This window comes from Anser anser (assembly GCF_964211835.1).
Source record: "Anser anser genome assembly, chromosome: Z".
Lineage (NCBI taxonomy): Eukaryota > Metazoa > Chordata > Aves > Anseriformes > Anatidae > Anser > Anser anser.
In genome coordinates this window covers 86,253,370-86,277,937 of record NC_139723.1, presented here as the reverse complement: position 1 = coordinate 86,277,937, position 24,568 = coordinate 86,253,370, and the positions used below count along the sequence as shown (strand labels likewise).

Below are 24,568 nucleotides of genomic sequence, written 5' to 3'. Positions count from 1 at the left end.
TATCACCAACAAAAAGCTTTGGGGGTCTGCAGAATACCTTGCTCTCTCAATGGCTTCTGTTCTATGCACGTTGGAAAGCTGGCCCAGGCAAAAGCGGTCTCCTCCGGAAGGATCCACGTATCCATCGACGGTAACAATCGGACAGCTCGAAGGGACCTTGAACGTTTCCCCGACTTGCACGTCCATTTCGAAATACGCAATTGAACACCAGTACTCTGGAGCTGAAGAGCAGAGACAATTAACTGAGTGAAAGGCACAGAACGCCTGCAAACCCGTTACAGCCAGCCAGGTCGGCCTTCTGCAACTACATTTGTCATCCAGAGTAACACTGCACGTTTAAATAAGCAAGGATAGGCAGAGAAGTGTTTGCTAGCACAGACAATACCCCATGCTACGTGAACACGGGCTGCTTTTTATTTGAGCACACAAACGCTAGGGTTGTTTGGTTTTTTTTTTGTAGTTAAGCTCTTAGAAGCCTTTGTACAGTTTATAATTCCAGTTGTGTTTTGTAAGCCATCTGCATTCCTGGGCCTCATGATTTGATTTCGTGCTCCTTTAGAGCATGAGCTAGCAGTATGCACACACACCTATTCATGGCTGATGAAAGCTAACTCTTAAATCTGGCTTGAGATATAAAAGTAACTACATCCCAGGTGAAGTCAGCTTTCTCTGTCCTCCTCAGAAAGCAAACCGGATTTGGAACGCTGGGCAGAGCGGCAAAAACATCAAAGATCACAGACTGATCTTGTCTGCAGACAAGAAAGTCAGACACCGGATAAAACGAGGAAGTGTTAAGCAAGGGAGCAGAACAAAATGGCATGCTTTCATAGCAAAAAGGTGTCTTTTACCTCATCCTATTTTAAAAACTGACTGCAAAGGAAAGGAGGTACTTCGAAGAAGGTCTACCACGCGAGGAGGAGAAACCCTGATCCCTTAGAGGATGCTACTGAAACCCAAGCACTCAAGCAGGGAAGCCTGATAAAGAACACAGTGATTTTGTTTACGCGTATCAGCTGCTCGAGTGCTAGCTGGGAGCAACTGCCTTGTCAAACCTTCTGCAAGGTTTGCTGTCTGTGCATTAAGCACTACGAATTTCTCTCTCCAGACACCTTAAAACCTGAAACTCTCCTACGTTTAAATTGTTCGGTTTCTATCAGAAAAGAATAAACCACGGTGCCTGGACTCCTTTAAGTTTTTTCATCTTCAAATAAATACTCGTGTGTCTGAGTATTATGTCATTATTAATTTATATTATTAATGTCTTCTGTCATTATTTCTAAAACACGGGGGTCCAAATTCAAAAGAAGGCATCACAAAATGGTTCCTCTCCTTCTTTATCCCCCTTTTGAATTCCTCCAACTAAATTCAGAGTACTCCACACACACAAAAAATACACATTCGAAACAACACTGTTAGCTTCAACAATACTTAGCATTCCATTTTAGGTTTTACTTACCAGGATGATTTGATATAGGAGGCTGGAATGCAAGTTCATTGTGAACTGGCCCTTAAAGAGAAAACATGCAATTTGTTTTACACGAGGGAAAGAAATAAGAACTTTCTTAACCTGTTTTGGTTGAAAAAAGGACTTGCGAGGATGCCACGTATTCTAAATCTCAGTAATATCTAAATCAAGTGGCCAAATCTAGAAGAAAAATGCCCACAGAATTACACGCTTGGATGTTTTTTTTGAAAATTCAGAAGCAGAGAGCTCCATTTGCATCCCAGGAGGGAAGGCTGCAGCGTAACAGCTCGCTGTGCTGCTCAAGCCAGCTCCAGGAGATGAAAGAAGCTAGATGTCATCAGGGAGATGTAATACAAGTAGGACTTTGGCTTCACATGTGGTCACAAATCAAGGAAGGAGAGAATCGCTGCATGTGATATAAATCTGTCAGAAACCCAACTTCATTAGTTTCCCGTTCACAGAACAGGCTGCCCAGGATGCTATGGAGTCAACTATAAGAAACACTGCACGGAGATGGAAAAAAAGAAAGTCCCAGAGAACTTGTTTTTTAAAGAATAAGTAGTGAATGTGGTCTTGGTAAAGGTCAGTCAATTCTTCCCACTTTTATAAACTAACTGGCTTCCTCGCAGGCAGCAGAAGACAAGGAGAAAAGGCTTAAACATAGTATTATAAGTAATGGCAGCTTTTGCAACAAGATGTCAGAAACAGGCACAACGTTGGGAGGTGTCAAGAGATGCGACTTTCTGAAGTGAGAAGAGGCAGCAGCCAAGAAAAGCTCTGTGTGGTACCACCAGCCAGTTACAAACATTAATTATGGAAAGCTACATTCACACACAAAAAACATTTATAGAGTCTCTACAGCACCAGTCAAGTTTTTAAATCTTGGTATTTCTGACAAGTAAGGAGAGAAATGAGGTGGGATCCTAGCAGAGCAAAATAACGAAATTTAATAACTGGACCTAAAACAATTTTTTTCTGATCAAGACAAGCTGGAAATTCAACATGAAGTCAGATTATTTTCTCCCCTCTCCTAACAACACTGCTGCAAACGGATGGACTGGTTAAGCACTATATTAAGAAATATATAAATAAATATATATATATATCAGGAAATATATCATATCTTCATATCAATATCATATATATATATGATATATCCAGCCAGAAATGTCCATATTTTGAAGGAAAAACAGATCCACGCAACAAATTCTGAATCAACTTCTGGACAACTGTTTTTCCACAAAAAACAGTCTTACTCCAAGATTGCAAAGCTTTATAAAAGGAGGTTTTGGAAAGGAAATGCTTTCTGTTAGATACAGGAAGACATCAAAAGTACAGGTGGGAGCACTAGAGCTGTGTGAATTTTTAATCTCTGCTGCTTTAAATGAGGAAAGTACAAGGAGTTCTTACATTTAACTGTCAGAATATATTAAATAAAGTAACAGTAGTTCTATAAAAAATAAGACACAGGGGTAAAAACCAATCACAGGTGACCCTCCCACCATTAAACCAAACTGAAAACAAAATACATGATTTGAAAAGCTGTAACGCTTACAGTAATGTCCAGGATGCATAGGTGGGTGATGCTGAAGATGGCCATTCTGGTGGTGAGGTATGGTAGGTGTGTAGGCTGCCGTTCGACTTCCAGTCCAAGTTGTAGTACTATCTAGAGAAAAGAAAAAAGGAAAGAAAAAAAAAAAAGGAGAAGGAGTGGTTGGGTTTTAAGGGAGTTTTTCCTGCATCTCATTTCTAAATCCTCTATTTCTCCTGAGCATTTGGAAACCGGTTTTAGAAAGCTAAGAAGAGTGCACGTATGTGTATACTCACTGTGATGGTAAGTAGCTGGCTGAGCTGTAAACCCATTCTGCTGAGTTCCTGGCTGAGGCCCTGAAGCAATCTGTAAGAGTCCATCACTATGGCTACCTGTCAATATACTGGTAGGTTGACCTGGTAAAAGAACACACTACCTATTCATGAACGTTCCAAAATTTGAATTAAGAAGAGCTCAGCACTACTGGGCAGGAAAATACACCCAACTAAGGGCACTGCAATACACACTTCCTAGGAGTTTGGTTTCAGAACTTTTTTTTTTTCCACCCACCAGAGCATCTTAGGAAACTGGAAGCAAGATGCTTTGCACCAGCTCATTTTGACTCTGGGACACCCGAAGGGAGGACACTTAAATCTACCTTCCTCCGAAACATATTGAACAGTATTTTTAAAAATAGTGCTGGAACACAGCTGCATACATCACTGGACTCCTTCCTCAGAAACTTGTTTGGTTTTCATTTTGTTTTTTTTGTTTGTTTGTTCGTTTTTAATCCCAAATAAATAGTCCAAGGATTTTCTAATCTTTAAAGTAAAACTACAGATATTTCAGAACAGGTGAACAGGATTCAGTGAGGCTTCAGCTCAGCCATTAACACTCAACTGATCAGCACTTTCACAAGTACACTTGCACTCTCCAACTGGTCTGGCTAGCGGAGTTGAACACACTGAAAACTTGTACTAAAACCTAAAATAATGCTTTGTTTTTTCCTGTCCACTTGGTACCAACAATTACAGCAATGATGAGAAAAAGTTATTGAGCGTAATACAATTAAATCACCTATCCTTTTTCTTTTTTTTTCCTACTGGAGACAACTACAGACATCGAACCTCAAACCATTTTTAGGTTTAAACAAAGAAGTCCTCGCCTAAAATTAAAGAACGTAATTGAAACACCATGTCACCCTAAAATTTGATAAGATGAAATCCATTACGTTCACGCAGTCTCGATATTAGAGCGATGAAGAGCACGTGAAACCCCCCTCCCACTTCACGGCTCCCCTACATTAGTGCCGCAGGACGTTGTGTATCTAACAGGGACTCCTAAACCGAGGAATGAGCTTGGATGTTGGTAAACCAGATCCTTCCACTTGTACCAAATACGGACCAGCAGGAAAAACTTCACCGCAGCACCCCGCTGGACTCACAAATGTATTAAGCAGGGCTGCAACTCTGGCAGTACGCTGGACCATTTTTTAAAAAGTCACGTTAAAACTGGAAAACAGTTTTAGCAGAACACTAAAGAATTGTCTGGAAACGTCTCTATGCTGCCGCCCACTAATAAGTCTGCTGTCCCACTTGCTGTCGTAATAAAACATTAAGGTTCTTCCGTTCCTGCAGCATTTATTCCCCTAACAGCCATACTTTGTCAGTGGTCAACACCTTAACATGGCATCACTGAACCTTTGGAGCATCCGAAACAGTCTCCCAACATTCAGGTAGTGTCCGTCGAAAAAAGACAGGGTTAGCAGGCAAACTTATTCAAACTACTCTGCAAGTTAAGACCTTATTTTAACGCTTACAAGACTGCACAGATCATACCGCCACACGCTTTAGCAATGCGGTTTGGCAGCAGCGTAGTTCCAAAGCAAGATCTGCTTTGGCAAAACCGGTGGTTATCTCTGAGCTTTCACGTTTTGACGGGTTTAGTATTGCATATAAGCTCGATGGTCTTACTTGTTGAAGCCACAGGAATGTTGGGAAAGTTAGTGGTGCTGGTAGTGCTAGCCTCGGTAGGAGCTAACATGGCCGGGGTGCTGTAAGGCTCCGTAGATGCCCTGTTACTCGGCGGGTGCTGGATGGTTTGGACCGAATGTCCTTCAGCAGAAGACAACGATGGCTGCGCCTCGTAATCGTGAACGTATTCGTCTTTCACCAACATGCTTGATGGAGCTGCAAAGAAACGAACATTTAAACACGCGGAGCAAACTTAATTTTCAAGATTTAGCCGTAAATTGCGCTACTACTTTCAAGCAGTAACAATGCTAACGAAACCACCGGGGGGAGAACTTAACCTATATAAACAATTCTGAGGCACCAAGAGAAACATCTTTTAAATTACAAATAAGCACCGGATGGCAAAGCAAACCACTTATTTCATTTAAACTCCCATCAAAATTGACTAGAAACGATACGCAGCGTAAGGAAGTTACTACCATTGCCACCAAAACTTATTTCTATATATCCTTTTGTGCACGTCCAAGCAAAACGCTTACACTACGTTAATTTCCATGTTCATTTTTAAAGCAACCTTACATATATTAAAATCTTGACGGTCATTTTTCTGTTTCCTGCTCCAAAAACAGCAGCGTGACAAGGAAACAGGTTACGTACTTAACTGCTGGCCAGTAAGCTTTGATACTGTACGAAAGAATTGTTTTCCAGAAGACACTGCTAACAACACAAATTAGCAGAGATGAGCACTAAGTCAAATAAATCAACCTTCACTTCAAAAGCTTTAAGTCATTTTCGCTTAAACACTTCTAATAACGTGCTAAAAATATGGGATTACTCAAACTTTCTTATCTTTTGAGCTTCTTCTGGAAGAAAAAAAAATCTGTTTTGAAATACAGCAGTTATCAGCTGCACGATCTGACTTCTGAGTAAGATCCACCGGACATTTAATGTCCAATTTCTCTCAGTTTTCAGGGAGGTAACAGTATCATCTCCTTCATTCCACTGCATATTAATTAGAACGTGTATTGTTTGCAGATCTTGCCATTCGCTTGTTAAACTACGTATTAAATAAGCATCTATTATACCCAACGCAGCTAATTAGTTAATTATACAGGTGTACTTTTTTCATTTTGTTGGGGTTTATGAGTTGCAGGCAATGGAAAGAGAAAACACCTGCAAACTGAGCTGAGGCTTCTAGTTAAATTTATCGATACGCTTGCCTCTCATACACCACGTAGTTTGTTTTCCAAAAGTGGAGAGACAAAGGCATTCGTCTGCTCTTTATCCTCCATCTATACGTAGAAATAAATTGTGTACGTACAGGAGAGTATTTTAAAAAATTTATTCCCCATAGAAACGCGACAGTAAACAGAACTACTTACCAGAACTCTGTAGTGTCAGTCCTGAGAGATCTTTAAAAAAAAAAGAAAGAAAAAAAGAAAGAGGTGTGTGTGGAAAATTATAACTTTTAACAGTGTTTGAACATTAATTTTCTAAGCCTTTACAAATTGCTGTTATAGACTATATGCTATGTTAGATACTGTTCCCCTCCACCATGACACAACTCCCCGTGCTAAATTATTTCTAGAATACACATTAACTGTGTGTGAAGCAAACGAAGGCTCGAACAAAAGCCACAAACCGTTCTTTAAAATTTGAAAGAGAGGTAAAAGAATAATTCCATTAAGATGTGCAAGAACATACGAGAACAATTTATAATCAGATCATTAAAAGTTCACTCTCTAACGAGGTCTTCATTTTCTACATTCAAAGGGAAAACATTTGACATTTCATTCCCACCACTGTTCCGTTCCGAAGTCAAAAGTCTACTCACCGATGCCAGGCGATACTACACGCTCATAATGGTAAGGATTTACACAGACACTGTCACATTTTAAGTCAAAAGCATACTGACAATATTTAACATGCTTGAGTTCATTTTTATGAAGATCAGGCCACCTCCAAAGACGAGCGTAAATCACATGAGGGAATCCCTTGCGACCAGCCACCTAAAAAGTTAGACACAAAAGTTGATTGGGAAAGTAGCACGGCACTGCCCTTTACTTAGCGAGGAGCGAAGCTGGAAGAGGGCAGCCAACAACACAACCTGTCTCCGTTATCAAAATATGGGGGGGGGCGGAAAAAAAAAAAAGGTGGTACAGTTTTACTCGAGTTCTGTGCTCAACAGAAATACGTATCTGGTAGGGTTCTGCTACGGTTAAGTCAACACCGTGATTCTTAAGGGAAAAAAAAAAAGAAGAAAAAAAAAAAGACTGCGTCCAAAATGGCAGAAGCAGAATTTGTGCTTAATGTCGTGTGTATGTTCACCTTCCCCACCACGGATGATGAAGGAGCTTTGCCCCAGAAGAAGAGGAACGAGGCGCTAACCTACCACTGGAAGGAATTTCCAAGGAGAAGAACGCCAATCCGTTACATACTGACAAAAAATAAATAAAAAAAAAAAATGAAAAAAAAATAACGCTTCGAGGGTAGACAGAAAGCTAGCCAGCAAACATGAACATCTGTCCTGGAACGAGTCAATCGCGACCCAAGCTATGCAGGTACTGAGTCCTGACGACGTAAGGCTAACGTACACCCTCAGCGCAGACTCCTCGGAGTACCTTAGCAAGGGATCACAGGTCTTTCTTCCCACTGCTGACCAACACAGAGTGAACAGAAGCTTGTAGTGAAAATACCGGGATAAACAGCCGAATTTGTTTACGTGACCCTGCTTTTTTGTTTTTTTGTTTTTTTACTGCCACACACACACACACACACTCGTTTAGAACGGCTGCTCCACCACCTTCTGCTCCTTTTGGGAAGGAAGAAAAAAAAAAAATCAACTACTGCAGCAGTCCAGAGCTCCAGCCGCAAAAACACGCCTACAAACGGGGGCGAGGGGCGGAGGGGGAACGCGACAGAAGAGCTACTCTTCCTCAACACGCTAGGATCCTGCGTCACTCACTTTTGCTCCAGCTTCGCTAGGAGGAAAACATCTGATTTTTCACTTGTACTAACCTGAAGCCTCCCATCCAGCGTTCTCTGTATTGTAACGCACTTGCTAGGATGAGCTCCATTTGTGGTTATAGCTGTAATCAAAGAATCCAATTCATCTTTTTTCTCCTTTAGCTTTTTAACTAAACTTTCAATTGCGCGTTTGGCAAAAGTTTCACTCTCTCCACCTTGGCGATGGCACATCAAGCTGTGAACAATGCTCAGACAAGCATCATTACTTGTTGGCGTGTTAGTAATAGACATATTGTCCATTTGTCACAGCTTTCTCTTTCAGATCAAATGTCAGTTTTGGGGGCTGTTATGACTTTCAAGCTGATGAACAAGAGATGATCCAAGTTAAGTGTTAGATGTACTGTCTCTTGGTAAAACCTAGGAGGAAAAAATATCTACATTAGAATTGTTTCTTTAACAAATTGCAGATCATGTTTCTAAGGAAGTCTGTGGCTTTTTGCTTCTTTTATTTGCAAGCTAAGTGCAGGATATTAAAAGCACATCAAAAAAAAAAAAAAATCTGTATTGCTTGTCCCGTGATAGCTAAAACATGCTTAAGACACTGCTTGCACAGGTTTAGAAATGAGGTTTTTGGTTTTTCCCCTAGTAACAGCAGTTAAATAAAAGTTTATATCCATGTACACGGAGGATGTACATCTAGAAAGGCAGGGGTTATTAGGTGAACAGTCGCTGCGTCAGGAAAAGGAGGCCAGGGGCATCGATCTCCTACGTTTTGCGCCGGCGGGATGCAACAAAGGAAAAAACACCGCCTGGGAATCGGGGGGGCGCTGATTTCAACAAAATTTGGGATAGCCAGGAAGCGCCAATGCAAACCAGAATCATCTGTCACCCTTATTTCATCGTCAGCTTGAGTCAGCAAGGTGCCGACTTCAGACTCCTGCTAATGGGAAAAGGCAAAAACTGGCCATCAGCTCAACTCCCCGTTAATCAACACCGCTCCTATCTTTTTAGTCGAGAATTCCAGGATCTCTTCCCTCGGTTGCTTCCAGCTCCTTCTGGATCAAGATAAAGCGAGTGAAGCCACTGAGAATCCTATTTCCAAACGGTCTCCGTCAAACAGAGCTGCCTGCACTAAATGTACAACAAGGAGTAAGCTCCCCCTTACGCGTTTAGCCTTCAAACTCGTTTAGAAAGAAGCATTCGCAGTCGTTTCTGGTCGCCGTGTCATTCTTCTCACGGCAGCCCTCCTCTTTCTCAAGTCATTTCGCGGAATCGGAAGAGCTGGCCTGATTTTGGCGATCCCGATCGAACCGGTCAGCGCATTTTATCGCGCTTTACCCAGAAACGCGGGTGCTGAGCGTTTGCAAGAGAAAAAAAAAAGGAGCCTAACGTTTTCCGAAAGCCGCTTTCGAGCCAGCTCTGCCTGGAGGCACTCACCCCACCGCCACAACCCTACCAGCTACGTGGTCTGACCTTTGTAGGACGCCGGCAGCAAATACAAACCGTCAACGTCGCTGAATTTAAACTTTCCTTAATAAAAAAAACCACACCTTTCTCAAACGAACGCCGCTGCCTTCTTCGCAAAAGTTAAGCGAAGATGCTCCGGGGCCCGATTTCTCCCGCGGGAGGACAAATCCCTAGAAGTTTGAGCAGGATTGCCTCACCTCGCCGTTCAAGCTTCTCCCTCGGTGCTAGTTATTTTTTTTTTTTTCCAGCGCTTCGACTCGGTAAGCCTCTTTTAAAAGTCACGCTGAACTCTGCCAGTCGTTCTCCATGGCAACCCGCGCTCGCGTGAAGCTGGAAAAGCTCGCCGGGACATCGTTCTCCTTCACCGTAAGGCGGCATCCCGGATTAGACACGCGTAAATAATCCGAAATGAGCGACCAGATGAAGCCCAAAGAGCCTTAAATGTAACGCTCAGCACCGGGCACGCGGCTCCGCGCGCCCCTTGAACTACGGGATGAGAATTTCGCTCGCCGGCTTTCGGAGGAAGCAACTCCAGCAAAGAAATCCTCGTTCAAGCGGCACGATCTTCAGAAACGTTGAGTCACCCCCCTCCCAGCTGCCACCGCACTCGACAGGAGCTTGTGAGCGCTCAGCAGTTTTACAAAGCCGGGCCACTTGTCGGGGATTTGCGACGCTGCAACTGCGGGGTGATTCGGGAGGCTTCCCTTCGAATCCCTCCCCACGCCGCGTTTCATCTCGGGCTTTGGAGCCCCGGAAAGCGGGTGAGAGAGCGGCTAGCGGCGCATCGACAAACGCCGCGACGTTTCTCGGGAAGCACCTGAAGCATTTAAGAGCGTTTTTGCAGAGAAGCCCCGCTCCGCGAACCGAAACGCTCCCCGAAACGGCTCGAGGAGCCTACCTTCGATCGAGTGACGCGTTCAGGAGGTGCCCTGACGCCTTCTGACTGCGTTACTTTCGCGTGCGTGCAAATAAAAGCGAGACGCCACCTCACCGCTGCGTGTTTTCAGCCGACAGCCTTCGCAGACAAGGCTCACATCCAGCAGAACATCGTGTTTGAGTGATTTTGGGCCCGCTGGATGTGAGCCCTACTCGCATCCCGCTCGGGATTCCACTTTTGGGACAAGGGGTGGCGAGGAGAGACGGGACCGTGAAGAAAAAAGCAGCGGGAGACAGCGCCGGAGCAAAGCTCAACTCCGAGGATCCCGCGCGCGTCTGTAACGGGACCTGAGCGGAGCACGGGAGGAAAAGGCACCAAGAGCTTCGAAGTACCTTAAGGAAAGTCATTTAACTTGAAAAAAAAAACGTATATATATATCAAAAGGCACTCTACGTCCCGTAACGTGAATGGGAACCTCGAGAGAGGAGGTGAGTCTGGAAAAAAAAGCAGCTAGGATCGCCAGGTAGCTAAAAACACCCCCGATGACCCGCAGCAAACACGCTCCTCTCTCAGCGGACCGCTACGAAAAAATTAACTCGGGCTCTCCCCTTGGAGAGTGGCGCAGAGCTGAGCAAATACCCGAACCCTCCCGCCCACCCTGCGTCTTTATTAGAGCTCGTTCGCTTCTCGGCACGCTACCCACCTCCGGCAGAAGCCAAACTTCGCGGTTTGGGGAGAAAACCAACCCAAAGCCCGGGCGGGACGCCGCACGCTTAACGGAGACGACCGGCGGCCGGCGATGCGAGGGGAAGGCAGCGCGGAGGAACACGATCCAGCGGGCTGCAAGCCGACAGAGCTCGGGCAAGGCGGTTAATCCCGGCCCCGCCGGGGCCGTGACACACTACCCGCCTCGTTTCCAGTAGGGTTGGAGCCAGGCGCAGCTGCGCAGGGCTCGAATTCACCGAGGAAGCCGGCTCTAAAAATGCGCCGGTCCAAATGCCACCGGATAATTACTTTAAGGTAGGGGCGGAAGGCCAAAAACTACCCCCCCCCCCGCTCCAGGTCACTTTCTCAGCGTGTTTTATCCCTCGTTTTCCACGGCAAACCGCTTCTTTTCCAGCCGAGAGAGAAGCGGAGAGCCTTAAGGCTGGTGGCTGGACGTGGCGCGCCGAGGAGCGGTGTCGTCAGGAGCGACCGAATCGCAGTTTTTGACATTTTAGGTTTTAAAAGGAAACGTTAAGTGGTGTATTTTTAAAAAGCAAAGCGTTATATTTATGTGTGTTTATGTAAATACACGCACGGGGCGTCCTCGGCGCAACTGGAAGAACCGTTTCTGTGTAGGTGGAAGGGTAACGCCGGACTTTTGGGAAGCTTTCGATGCCAAAGGGAAGCAGCCTCGCAGGCAAGAAGCTCCCGATACGGCGGTGAAAGCCCAGAGATGCTCAGGAGAAGGGCGCCAAACATCCCAAATAGCAGGGGACGGGAAATAAATGCCAAAAAAAATAAAATCCTAACGATCAAACTTCATTTCCAAGTCGTAAACCTAAAGGATTTTTTTTTTTCTGGAGAAGATACCCAAGGGAAAAAAAATAATAATAAGCGTTGTTTGCTTGAAGCTGCTCGTGGGAGCACGAGCCCCGCTCTCAGCCATCCCCGTCAGGGATTTGGAGCGTTTTGATCCCAGGCAGCGCTAACACAACGCGAGCGAACGGGCTCGTCAGAATAGCAGCCGAATTGCCACCTTGCTAGAAACGTTTCACGCGAATAAAAGCCTAGCGAGGCTCTTGCATAAGCTCGGTTGCCTCCAAAATTAGCCCGACACAAAGGCGGCGGAAAAGCAGCGCGTGCAGCGGAGTGCTCCGAACCGCCGAAACGCGGCTCCGGAGTTTTGCTCTTCCAATAACGCAGCGGTGATACAGACGATAAAGAAAAGAAAAAAAAAAAGGAAATCCGTAAACTGATGAAACAAAAGGCAGCTCGCGATTCGATGAAGATATGAAGCAGCGATTCGCCTGCGGAGACTTTCCAGCAGACTGTTATCTACTCGCCCACGGGGGCGAGCGGGACCGAAACATTTGCAGACGTGAGAACAATTCGCATTGAGGAGGGAGAGAAGAGCACGGAAAAGGCGCTACGCTAACTCTGCTCTGCACGGCGAGGGCTGGCGCTCGTCGGAATACCGAGAAAGAGTTTTACGACAGCTCCGAGGGGCGACTAGTCCATCTTAAAGCAAGTGCACGGTTAGGAAAAAAAACAAAATCCTTATCTCGCCTTCCGATCTGAGCGCGTGGGGGGGGGGGGGGGGGGGGCAGGACAGGATGGAGAAGGCGGCACCACTCTGCCGGTACAGCTGCGCGTGCACGGATTTTAAATCCTACAGAGGTGCACTTCGCCTCTTGGCTTCCCCTTCCCTCCCTTTGTCTGTTGTTTTTTTGTTTGTTTGTTTGTTTTTGAGAAAGCACCCAGCTCAAAAAAAAACTCCTCTTTTCAATACAGGCTTCTGTACGGTCAGAGAAGGAAGACCACTGGACGTTACAGCACGAGACGAGGAAGGGCAGCGAACCCCTTTTCAGCTGCTCTGTCCGAGCCACCCCAGCGGGGACTCGGTGCCTGTCCCCCTGCCTATCCCAGCACCGGCGGGCGAGGAAGGGGCGAAGGGGAAAAGGGAAAGAGCCCGCGCGCAGCGAGCTGCAGGTGGCAGGGCCCCTCGCCACAGGACCTGGGCTGGGCTCTTCCTCGGAGCATCCTACAAGCCCCATCTTCCCGCAGGAGGCTTCCCTCGGCGAGGGCAAACAGCAATTTGCCCGAACCTCACAAACAGAGGAAACAATTGCGGCTGAAGCCAGCAACGAGAGCGGAGCCTCGCTCAGGCAGGAGCACCGATCCCTCGCTCGCAGCCAACGTTTCGATACCCCGGCGCTAGGTGCGCGAGATAACATCTGCTCCTCGTCGCAATCGGCGCGGGGATAACGTTCTCCGCGTTCGAGCTTCGGGGGAAAAAAAAAAAAATAAAAAAAATCAAGAAGCAACTCCGGGTAAAGGAAGCGTGGCGAATCCCAGCCCTGAGCCAAAGTAGTGGGGTTTTTTTGGGAGGATAGCGACGTGGGGAAAACGGCGTCCCGATGTTCCCGGCGGACCCTAAGGGGCTGCCCGGCGAACCTTTGTTCTCCTCGCTCCCAACTCGACCGCCTATTGTGCGAGGAGCCTTCGGAGGCTCCTTTGCTAAGGAGGCTCCCGAGCAGCTGGAGGGGAGTTAGCTGACCGCTTCTCTGCGGGCTCCCGGCTCCGGGGAAAGCAAACTTTCCGTCGGCGGCGGATCGAAGGAGCGTGCTTATGCAACGAGCAAAATCCCAGGAGCTCCTTCGCGGGCAGAGGAGGGCCGGGAAGAGCTGGGCACGGAAACCACGGCCAGGAGCTCGGGGAACGGCGGGGACCAGGCCTAGCGGAGGAGGTCCCGGAGCCCTCCAGGGGCCCTGGGACAGCCCCGGGCCGCCACAGGGGGCGGGGGGGGGGGTGACAGCGGCGCCTCTGAGGGGAGCCCTGTGGGGGGGGGGCAGCCCCCCGGGCCTGAAGTGTGTGCGTGGGGGGGGGGTCCCGGCGGGGCTCAGCGTGCTGCCGGGCGCGGATGTTACCTGGGGCCGCTCTCCGGGCGCGGCCGCGCTGACGGGGCCGGCCCCGGTGCGGCGGAGCGGCGCGGAGAGCAGGGCCGGGCCTCGTCCTCCTTCCTCCTCCTCCTCCTCCTCCTCTTTCCTCCTCCTCCTCCTCAGCCGCCCCCCCGCCCCGGCCCGCCCTCCCCGCCCCGGCTTGCGGCGGCGGCGGCGGCGCTGAGCGGCTGCGGAGGGCAGGGCAGGGCCGGGCCCGGCCGCCCCGTCACGGCCCCGGGGCTGCGGCGGCGGCCGCCGGTGATGGCGGCGGGGGGCGGGGGGGCCGCGCTCCGGCCGCTCGCGCTCCGCCGCCGACACGTCCGGGCCGCCGCCGCGCATGCGCCACATCCGGGCAACCGCCGCGCCGCGAGGGGTTGGGAAAGGGCGGGCCCGCGGGGCGGCCCCGCACGGGGCCAGCCGCTGAGGCGATTCCGCAAGCGGAACCCCGACGGGCGCGCGGCCCTGCGAGGGTAAGCGCTCTAAGGGCAAAGCCTGCGGATGGAAGCCCCGCAAGTGCCAAACCCCACAAGTGCAAAGCCCCACAAGTGCCAAACCCCACAAGTGCAAAGCCCCACAAGTGCAGAACGCCACAACTACAAAACCCCACAAGTGCAGAACCCCACAACTACAAAACCCCACAACTACAAAGCCCCACAACTACAAAACCCTACGACTACAAAACCCCACAACTACAAAACCCCACAACTACAAAACCCTACAACTACAAAACCCCACAACTACAAAACCCCACAAGTGCAGAACCCCACAACTACAAAACCTTACAACTACAAAGCCCCACAACTACCAAACCCCACAAGTGCAAAACCCCACAAGTACAAAGCCCCACAACTACCAAACCCCACAAGTGCAAAACCCCACAACTGCAAAACCCTACAACTACAAAACCCTACAACTACAAAGCCCCACAACTACAAAGCCCCACAACTACCAAACCCCACAAATGCCAAACCCCACAAACGCCAAACCTCACCAACGAAACCCCAAGAAACGCACAGTCCCACAAACACAAACCCCATAAATGTAAACCCCACAAACGCAAAACCCCACGAACGAAACCCCAAGAAACGCACAGCTCTACAAACGCAAACCCCCTAAGTGAAAACCCCATAAATGCAAAACCGCCAAAATTCAAGCCCCATAAATGCAAAATCCTTCACATTCAAGCCCCATAAATGCAAAGCCCTTCGAATTCAAGCCCCATAAATGCAAATCCATTAAATTCAAGCCCCATAAATGCAAAACCCCACAGAGGCACCCCACCAAACGCCACCTGGCACCAGGGGCTGAGGCTTTTGGGGCCGGTGCTGCCGCCTTTGGGGCGTCTTTCCACGGGGCAGCCGTGTTTAGGGGCGACGTTTTGTTTGGAAGGGGACAGGCGAAAAAGGGAAGCGGGTGTAAGGAAATTCAGGGCAGGCTTCCACAAAGTCCTAGCAGCAGGTGCGAGCGAGCTGCCAGCTCGGCCACGAAACCCCAAACCCCGGCCCTACAAACCCCTTTCGATGCAAACGTTTCCCCCGATACCCAAAGCCGGGGCTGGAGCGATCAGTTTAACGGGGCACGTTCAAGCCCCAAACGCCAAAATCGATCGAATTCCTGCGACTTGTTCTGCCTCTGCTGTTGCTAAACCTCCCGTTTTATTTCCCATATATATATATATTTCCCATATATATATAAAAAAGCAGGTTTCGCCATTTATCGCGTCCCTCTGCCGGTACCGGCTTAAAAGGGAAGCAAATTTAGGGGAACCCTTCCAGGGAAGCGGAAGAAATTTGGAAAAATAAGCTATTTAAAGCTCCGAAATCGTCATCGCCACAACATCCGCCCGCGCCTGGGAGAAATTCAGCACCTCGACGTGCCTGTTAGGATTAAAACGAGAACGAGCTGCACAGGTTCTCACGTTGGTTTTTATTTTTTTTCCCCCTTTTTTTTTTTAATTTTCCTCTCCAGGGTGAAGTGTTTCTTAACTTTGAACGCGTCTAAAGACGAAAAGGGGAAGCCAAGCCCGGGGGATTTCTCGCCGCCCGAGGTGGCCCAAATCGCCGTCTGGAGCACTAACGAGCTTCCGAGCGGATTAGCCCATCGCTTACGTGCTGTCACGCCGGAGACTCTCGGGCAGATAACGTTTTAACGCGAAGGGATTTTTGTGCCGCGGTAATTAGCAAGTGGTCGACGGGAAGATAAAAAGCGTGGAGAAAACAGTTTTCGGTCCGAATTTTTTGGCGGACCGTGGCAAGCGGAGCCACGCGGGCCTGCTAAAAAAGAGACGGCTCGAACTTGATTACCAACGCTAAAACCTATTAAAGAAAACCCGTAGGAATTCCCAGCACGGAACGTACCCCCTTTCACCAACATCCAAAAAAAAAGAAACTTTGTAAAAATGACAGCCGTGTAGCCAATTTGGCCTTAATATAGGCCAGGGAACTCGCAGATTAAAGCTGCATTTCCTTTTTTCGATGGCCCACACAGAAGAAATGGCCATAAAAAAGCACGGACACCTCAACTCTGTGCCAGGACCTCATACTTGACCTAATATTTGCAGAGGACCTGGCCTTCTGGTTCACTTAGGGACGCTCTTCTCCTCGCTCTCCTAGCCCCAAACGAAACCGTTCTTACGCCGCCGCTCTTCTCCCGCTTTGGGATCGTGGAGCGGACGGAGGCTGCTCAGCTCTTCGCTACGAAGAGCAGAGTGTGATGTTAGGTCTCTGCACCTGCTACGAACGCCCAGCATATTATCCACCTTCCAAAAGCAAAACAATTTCTGGATGGAGAGAACGTGCTACCGTGTAGTCTTCAGGCTTTTAGGTTGGATGTTAGGAAGAACTTCTTTACCGAAAGGGTTGTTAGGCATTGCAACGGGCTGCCCGGGGAAGTGGTTGAGTCGCCATCCCTGGAGGTCTTCAAAAGACGTTTAGATGTAGAGCTTAGTGATACGGTTTAGTGGAGGACTTGTTAGCGTTAGGTCAGAGGTTGGACTGGGTGACCTTGGAGGTCTCTTCCAACCTAGGTGATTCTGTGATTCTGTGATTCTGTGATGCCTTTACACCATTTTTAGGAGAGAAGTCACGGAGATCGATGGGTTTCTGCTCCAGAAGTCATCTCCCTCAAGCTCGCAACTCTTCCCGCTAAGTATTTGTTAAAGAAATCGAAGGCTTCCTCTGTGCATTTTAAGCACAGATACAAAACATTAATGCTGGTGTAATTCGGTTCCGAGTTACAGAAGGATAGGGATAAGAATCCGATTTATTTCGATTAGTTTAGCCAAATATTAGGAAACCACACTCCTATTTTTCTTCGGATTGTTGCTTAACTACAGCCAAGTACACTCTTTATTGAAGAAAATGTGAAGAGTACAGAAAATTTATACGCAAACTTCAACTTCCTTCTCTCACCAGCTCAAAACCTGCCAAATTTTTACATGTTTATTAGAAAGTTACTAAGTATTTCAGCTTTCAGGAACCCACAGCAAGGGAAACATATTTACTATCCCTTTTTCAAAATACACCAATTTAATTTTTGACCGGAAAATTGAGCTAAGGTTTGGGCAGCTCCAACTTCTGGTTTGTTTTGACGCGGGGAAGAGAAGGACATAAATTTAAAGCTGGTCTACGCGTCCCTTAACTGGAAGGAATAAAGTCATTGCAGAAACAGGTGAAATTCCTCCCACAGGTGTATTTCTACAACTAGAAATATGCTTTTATCAGGAGAATTCGTCTTTGAAAACGTGCTTGGAGGAGCACTTTAGGGAAGACCGCTTTCACCCGCCGAAAGACTTCCAGAGCATACCTTCAAAGCTTTAGTGGCGCGGGGAAGAGGTGCGCAAACGGAGCTCAAACTTCAGACCTTTACATGAATTCGGAGCGATCCACTTTTGACAGGAAGCCCGAACTGTGTTTATTTATGAGAAAAGCTCGTACGCAAAGGGATTTTGTAAAGGGAGTGTTATGCAAGGCTTTCAACTCGAACACCACCACCGGTTACAAGTACTTGGCAGAGCTAGAAATGCTTTATTGGTTTCAGAGCGACAGTCCTCCTGCATAGAAATCAGATAAATAGCCACAAAATGCTGCATGGAAGTTTGAAACAGCTGTTATTCAAAGGCTTCTAACAGAGAAAATACTTTGAATTCTGGCGCAGAACCTTCCAGAGGGTTGTTTAAAGACGGTGCTTTCCTCTAGGAACCTGCAGTCTAAGCAAAACCCCCGGGCTCGTGCCTGCCCTGGAGAGGCGAGGTGCCTGCAGCAGCCACCTACACATTTCTTCCCAATTCCAGACGTTTGAGGATCCTTTCTTCTTGCTTTACAAAAGCAACGATAACTGTACCTGGTGCTCCCTCCCGTTTGCAACTATTCCCTGCGTGCCACAGAAGTGAATTCATTTGGATGCGAGAAACCCTACCGTTATTTTTAAGTGCCACCAGCGCCCTCCTACTTTGTGTCTTCCTACAGAATTCCCTAATACCGCTGTTTTCACTTTTTCATCGGGATCTCTATTGTCATAAAATCCTCGGCTAACGCTACTTCTTGACCGCCTAACACTGCCTCTGCCTGTCGCTTCAGTTCAGTGACATCGGTGTCTCCCTCACCTACCTGCGCAGCTGGTTTGTACCGCTGGCTGAAGTGAGTCAAGACCAGTTTCTTAACTCTACACAGCTTGGCAAAATCAGATGCCACTTTTGGAGTGCTATGGCCATGCTCCCTGGCCTTCTCCTCTTGGGTATCGTCCAGCGTGGCTTCGTGAATCAGCAAATCTGCTTCGCGGCAAAGCCTCGCAGCTGCGTCTCCAACCACCCCCGAACAATCCCCCAAAATACAGATTTTTCTGCCAGGAATGGGGTCTTCTAAGACATCTGAAGGAGAAATCGTTCTCCCGTTTTCTAGGACGACGGCCATTCCGTTCTTCAGTTTCCCGTACAAAGGACCTGGCTGAACTCCTGGCGAAGAGAGGCAAAAGAGTCCGTAAGTACCGCGGCGAGCGTTAGGTCGAAAGAAAATACCGCTCGAGATGAGATTCGCTACGCGTAGAGCTGCCTTACTGAAAAAACACGACCTCAATATAAGCAGCAACCGACAACTCATATAGTTCGTACAACTAACGAGCGCGTAACCTTATCGGGAAGTGCTTTTGAAGAAAAGTTGCATTCCTCATATGAAAATCAATAGATTCATGCAAACGCACTGCCATGCCTTCCTCAGAAAGCCACAGTACGCTTTTTAAGCCTTTCTGAGCTTGTTTACTCCTCTTAGAAGGAGAACAGGCTGCGATATTAAGGGGCATCGGTGTTACACACCAAGTCAGACTGCTGCGGTGGCATAAACGTATTAAAACCTCTTTACTAGAAAACAGAAGACGGAATCGGAATGGATTACAGAGCGACGCAGCAGCCCTGATTTAACAGAAACCCTAGAAAGGTTGTCAGAAAAAGATTGCAGCTGCCTGTGAACCCCACGGTGTTAAATTTGCTGAAAGCTGGAGTCGCTAAGCTTGAACGCATGCGTTTAGGCATTAAAAAAAAAATAAAAAGAGGTAAAATAAGTCGTAGTAAGTTACCAAGGTCTTTCAGTTTCTGTACGTTGAGTTTACCAGTCCGGGGCTTCTCTTCCACTACGAAGCCGAAGGAAGGAACGCGGTGAAACAGGCGAAATGCTTTCACAACCAGCTGCTCGTTGTCGAACAGCAAGTAAGAGTTTTCCACGGGATCCAGGTGGAGAATTCTCCCCTGGGCTTCCTGGGGAGATGCCTCGTCTCTGGCCAAATCAGAAAATTCTTTAAATTCTTCTGCAGGGCACTGGTCCCGTGTAGGGACAAGCTCGTGGACAACGTAGGGAAAGAGAAGTTGGGAGTGGGAGAGCTCCATGGTCCTCCAGATGAAGTTTCTCAGTCCAATTGGTCCGTAAATATCGACGGCTGGTTTGTTCGGGTCAGGGCTACTTTGGAGGCTAAGCGTACACAGCAGGCCGGGAAGCCCAAAAAAATGGTCTCCGTGAAGATGAGTTATGAAAATCTTGGTTATTCTGCCTATCGATAAGAACAGAAGGGGAAGAAAAGATAGAAATTAAATCTCTTTTCGGCAAGAGGTGGAAAAAGAGGATGGGGGGAAGTGAAAATAAACCAGTGTTTAAGACCTAAATCCTAAACCACAAAGTATTTTTTTTTTCCACCACGGTGATGAGTTTCAACACAAAGCTTATTTTGGCTTGCAAGTGTTTTGTCAAGAAGAGGCTGCTGCGATCAACGTTTTAATTGCTGCTAAACAAAAGGTGCCAAAAGCACGGAACAGAATTGACTGGTGGCATCTGCCATACTCAGATGCAAATAAGTGCTGGAAAGTGGTCGATGCGTTACATGGAAACTGTGGACGAATGAAACATAAGGCGGACTCTGTGCCGTTGCTAGTTTGGAATTTAGCACGTGAAATGATCTTAAATTTAAAAAAACAAAAATATAAAAAGCATCCGGTTTTTGATTTCAAAGTTCTTTAAAACGCAAGAACCTCACGGTTCCCTCCCGGTTTGTTTCAAACGGCTGAAAAGTTGCACGTAAAGATCTGAGCTTCACATCCCAGCTGCGTTTGTTGGTGTCCTTTGGCGCCCAAGTCTTTTGGTGGCCTTTTCTCCTTCCAGGGAAGTCATACTTAAACAAAAACGACACCACAACCAGATATATTATTCCAGTTACCCTGCTGTCCCTTCTTTGAGTAGCCAGCTTATGTTTTCCTGGGTGCTCTTCTCTGCAAAGTGGGCAACCACCAAAATGTGCAGCATCTCCCGTGTTGCGGTTTGTGGGCAGGAAGATGTCAGGGAACCCAAAAAACCACAGTTTTTTGCGTGACAGGAAGCCTCGGCAGCTGTTTTAGCATTTTCATCATCTGTTAAAACTAAGCAATGGAAAAGACCAAATGTTTGTTTTGATTTAAGAAGGATTTAGTAATGATCGCTACTTCGGCCTATTCACCTGTACACTAAATCCCCTGGCAGCTTCAGATTTTGAGGGAGCAGGAGGTTACCTTTGTGTTTATAAACTGGTAATTCCATTTAAAACCTGCTTGCGAGAGTCAGAAATTTGCTCTTGCTGACGTAGATCACCAAAGCACGACGACGGAAGGGCAAGTCTGGTTCCTACTTGATGTGCCAAAATAAAGCTGCCGAGCATGCACACAACTTTACTGGAAAACAAAAGCTATTTGTTTATCTTTTTAATACCTCTTGACAGGCAGCTTCACAGCAGGTATTGTCTCTTCAGACAAATACAGAGCTGTGCCAGTTTAAAGCCAGTCTCCGCTCCCTGTTTGAAACTGCAAAGCCGAAGGAATTAATTCGGAAGAGCTTGGTTCAGAAGAGTTTGGTTCTCAAACACAATTCTGCAGCGTAGAGCGATCAAGGACTACTGCACAGCAGGTTCGGCAACCGCCGCCCATACGCAGATGCGCCTGTTTGGTTATGTATTCAAGTAACGCGAGCACGAAGGCAAAGTATTTTGCTTAGATCTCACGAAACTTTTCCCCTTTCGACAGCACTAACCTGCTTTTAGATGGCTTTTCATCACTTGCGTTTGAGTTCCCTCCCCGCAGTCAAAGAGCCAGCACTCGCCTTCTCTGCGAAGCACTAACGCTGATGCCCCTCTTGTCGGAGAGGGATACGCTGAGCCCGTTCCGAGGAAAGTTATGTCCATCGACATCGTAATTGTGTCGATATGCCACCTGAAAGAGAGATTTTAAGTCACCGAACTTTTCTTCATGCTGGGAAAGAACGAAATGTTTTTGCTTTAAGGGAAGGCACCTGACGTACTTCAGAGTGAGGATCAAATTCTCCTTCCCTTGAAAAATATTTGTAAAAAATCTCCTGGAGTAGGCTACAAATTTCAGACATCAGAATATTTACAGAATAAGTCAAAGGCGGACTTCTTTTTCAAGTCAGTGAAAGGCTGCAAACATCCAGCCCAAACCTAAGACATGGCCTTTGTTCATTACCTAAAGAAATATATACCAACCACTGGGAAATGATCTTATCTTAAACATCGGTATTATTTCTCCTTCCCTTTATTCGAACTTGACATTTTCCTGTTCTCCGGGTGTACGGCTGTCCCTTCAACCATTTTTCCCTGCCCAAAGGCACACGCTTTCCTCTGAAGGCCTTTTAAGAATGACTAAGAACAAATAACCACCGCTGACATTTCCAAGCTGTGGACCTCAGATGTAGCCAGCCCAGCCCTGCGGAGGGAAAGGATTCGCTTCCCTCGAAAAAAACTTTCAGAGACTGCAAGAGGCAGGAGTGCACGGGTCTCCTTTGCCTTTGCAACGACGTCCTTGAGAGCAATTGCTGCTTTACTTCTGCAGCGTTGCTTCCAGGCTGTGGATAGATCAAGTGACACCTATTGCAGAAGGATCTGCACCAACAGCTGCTGTACGCGGAGCTGTTCATTTACGTGCTCCATCGTCTGAATAAGGAACTTAGCCCGTCTGTAGGAGCCGGACAAATCTTCTGAACGCTGCCTGTTGCGCGACTGAGACCGAGGACGTCTTCCCTTAGGGAATACGTTTGCTCCAGTCTTAGTTTCTACCTCGCTTTCAGGTGTATTTCCACTCCAACCTCAGCCTTCAGGTTCCTCAACTGTGCTGGGCCTGAAAGAGCTTCAAGTACCGTTCAAGACCAGAGCTCTGCCACCTTCTCGGGTTTGGTTTTTTTTTTTTTTTTCTGGAGGAGCTGCCACGGCCGTCCACGCGCGAGCCGTCCCTTCCGCCGCCGCATTAACGGGGCTCTCCGAAGCACGGCGAGATGCAGCACACGATTAGCTGGCTTTGGGGGTGGGAGGGAACGAGAAGCATCCGTCGCATCCCCAGAAGGCAGATTTACAGGTTTCTCTTCCTTTATATGAGGATGTTGCATGGATTAATACTTTCTAAGCCGAAAAAGAGAAGGAATCGGGCTGGGGCCTTACACCGTGCGTTTGTACCCTTCCAGCAGCAGCAGGCAGAGGCTCGGGGAAAGCCAGGGAAGCTCAGATCAGCTTTCCTGATACGCAGGATCAAAGTTTAACCGCTTATATTTCATAACTGTGTGACGAGAAGGATTCAAAGCCCATGCTTGGCACTGCCTGGCTTCGCTTCTCCTTTCAACTGCGGCGCTCGGCGTCTCGCCCCAGACTGGCTGGCGTGAAACAGCATTTTCAGGAGTTTCAAGCAGGAGAAGGCAAAAAAAAAAAAGAAAAAAGCCACGGTGAGGGCGATTAAGGTTCCTCCGGGAGCAACACTACAGGTACGACAAGTTTTAATTAGAAAATCCGCCGGAGCGGCGGCCGGATGCGCGCCAGCTCCCAGTCAGGGCCGCCTCCTGCACAGGGAAGCCGGGCAGCGTGTGTGAATAGACTGTCCTGAGGCTTCTCTGAAGGGAAAACGGGGGAAAAATTGGGCTTTTAGGGTCGTGTGGTGGCCGCAGAAGGGGGGGTGGTGGGGGGGGGGGGTTAACAAGCGCCTCCGTAGCCTTCCACCCGCCCTCAGCACCGCGCCGTAAGGGGAACAAAATGAAAGCCACGACCACGATCGGCACCGGCCGACCCCCTCGGGTTTCCCTCAGGCCCCCCCCCCGCTATCCGGGGTCCCCTTCGCCCTCCTCCCCGGCCCCGAGCCCGGCCCCGGCCCCGGCCCTACCCGTGCGGGCGGCCCCGGCGGCGGCAGGCGGAGCCCGCGCTCCGCGGGGCCGGGCCGGCGGCGGGGCCTCCCCCGGGGCCTGGGCGTGAGGGGAGCGGGGCCCCGATCGCCATCCCCTCGGGGTTTTGGGGTTTGCTGAGGGCCAGGCGGAGCGGCACCGTGCTCTCGGCGGGGTTTTTACGTTTGGGGACTGTGGAAGTGGTGTTTTTATGCGATTCCCGGCCCTGCTTGTGGTAGCCGGCTGGCTGCGTTTTCCTCTGTAAGGATGCAAACTACCAATGCTGTGCACTGAGGGACACGCGCAAGGAGCTTTCTCCTCATTTGCCACACGCGTTTCAGCAGCAATCCTTACAAATAGTCACAAAAACCCACCTAAAACCTGATAATTCACGTCAAATATCCCCCCTTCCCCCCCGCCCCCCCCTCCGATGAAGTCAGCTCCCCCAGGTGAACAACCCACCTAAAACCTGCTAATTCACCCCAAATTTTACCCGCCCGATGAAGTCTTCTCCCCTAGATGAAGCACCCTGACGTTGGAAGGCAATGCGGGTGCGATGGCACACGACACACCACGACACCTGCTTGTAAGGTACAGCCTGCACCCATCCCAAAACGCAGCGTCCCGGTCGTGCCAGGGGATGCCACAGGCCTCTTACACCTAAGACTTCTTTTTTTCTCTCTTAAAATATATCTAAGGATTCTTCAGACCCTTCGAGGCCTCAGTGTAGAGTGCTGTGAAACAGCCTGATGTTCCACAAAAACTTCCGAGAGAAAAATTTTAATCGCTTTGCTTGCAGTCCAACTACCTGCTTGGTTTGCTGAGCCTTTATCGAGGGACAAAAATCAAGCAGACCAAGGGGAAAAAAAAAATTAAAAGTAAAAACATGTGGGTGATTTGGGTGATTTCATAGAAATTCTACATAGGTCAAGCATTATGGTTTTAGAAGAAACAAAATCAAATATAATTTAGGCAAAGGGAA

The 24,568-nt window shown here is 48.1% G+C and overlaps 2 protein-coding genes across 12 annotated transcripts in view; both read right to left on the bottom strand.

Annotated features, from left to right (window-relative positions):
* Positions 1-21,572, bottom strand: part of LOC310890281 (mothers against decapentaplegic homolog 4) — a 29,432-nt gene extending 7,860 nt beyond the window's left edge. Inside the window, exons 1-9 of one of the 5 annotated variants that reach the window (XM_083819101.1) lie at positions 21,463-21,572; positions 7,988-8,353; positions 6,804-6,978; positions 6,352-6,381; positions 4,970-5,185; positions 3,293-3,412; positions 3,021-3,131; positions 1,457-1,507; positions 38-221 (exon numbers count right to left, since the gene is read on the bottom strand). In XM_083819101.1, coding sequence (XP_083675227.1) covers positions 38-221; positions 1,457-1,507; positions 3,021-3,131; positions 3,293-3,412; positions 4,970-5,185; positions 6,352-6,381; positions 6,804-6,978; positions 7,988-8,236 — 1,136 coding nt within the window. In that variant the 5' untranslated portion in view covers positions 8,237-8,353; positions 21,463-21,572. Of the gene's footprint in view, positions 1-37; positions 222-1,456; positions 1,508-3,020; positions 3,132-3,292; positions 3,413-4,969; positions 5,186-6,351; positions 6,382-6,803; positions 6,979-7,987; positions 8,354-13,912; positions 14,288-21,462 lie in introns of those variants that run through there. The other 4 variants (XM_083819100.1, XM_083819099.1, XM_083819103.1 and 1 more) reach the window with 4 other exon arrangements.
* Positions 17,930-23,649, bottom strand: LOC310890283 (zinc phosphodiesterase ELAC protein 1-like). 7 transcript variants are annotated; one of them, XM_083819110.1, is made up of 5 exons: positions 23,589-23,649; positions 22,317-23,088; positions 21,463-21,641; positions 19,493-19,960; positions 17,930-18,875 (listed from the first exon to the last, which is right to left on the bottom strand). In XM_083819110.1, exons 2-5 carry the CDS (start codon positions 22,373-22,375, stop codon positions 18,412-18,414), a joined length of 1,170 nt encoding a protein of 389 aa, XP_083675236.1. In that variant the 5' UTR covers positions 22,376-23,088; positions 23,589-23,649; the 3' UTR covers positions 17,930-18,411. The 7 variants fall into 7 exon arrangements, with proteins under 7 accessions (XP_083675236.1, XP_083675237.1, XP_083675235.1 ...); XM_083819111.1 differs by having other exon boundaries at positions 22,317-23,084; positions 23,589-23,638; XM_083819109.1 differs by lacking the exon at positions 22,317-23,088 and having other exon boundaries at positions 23,589-23,646.
* Positions 23,650-24,568: the final 919 nt, after the last annotated feature.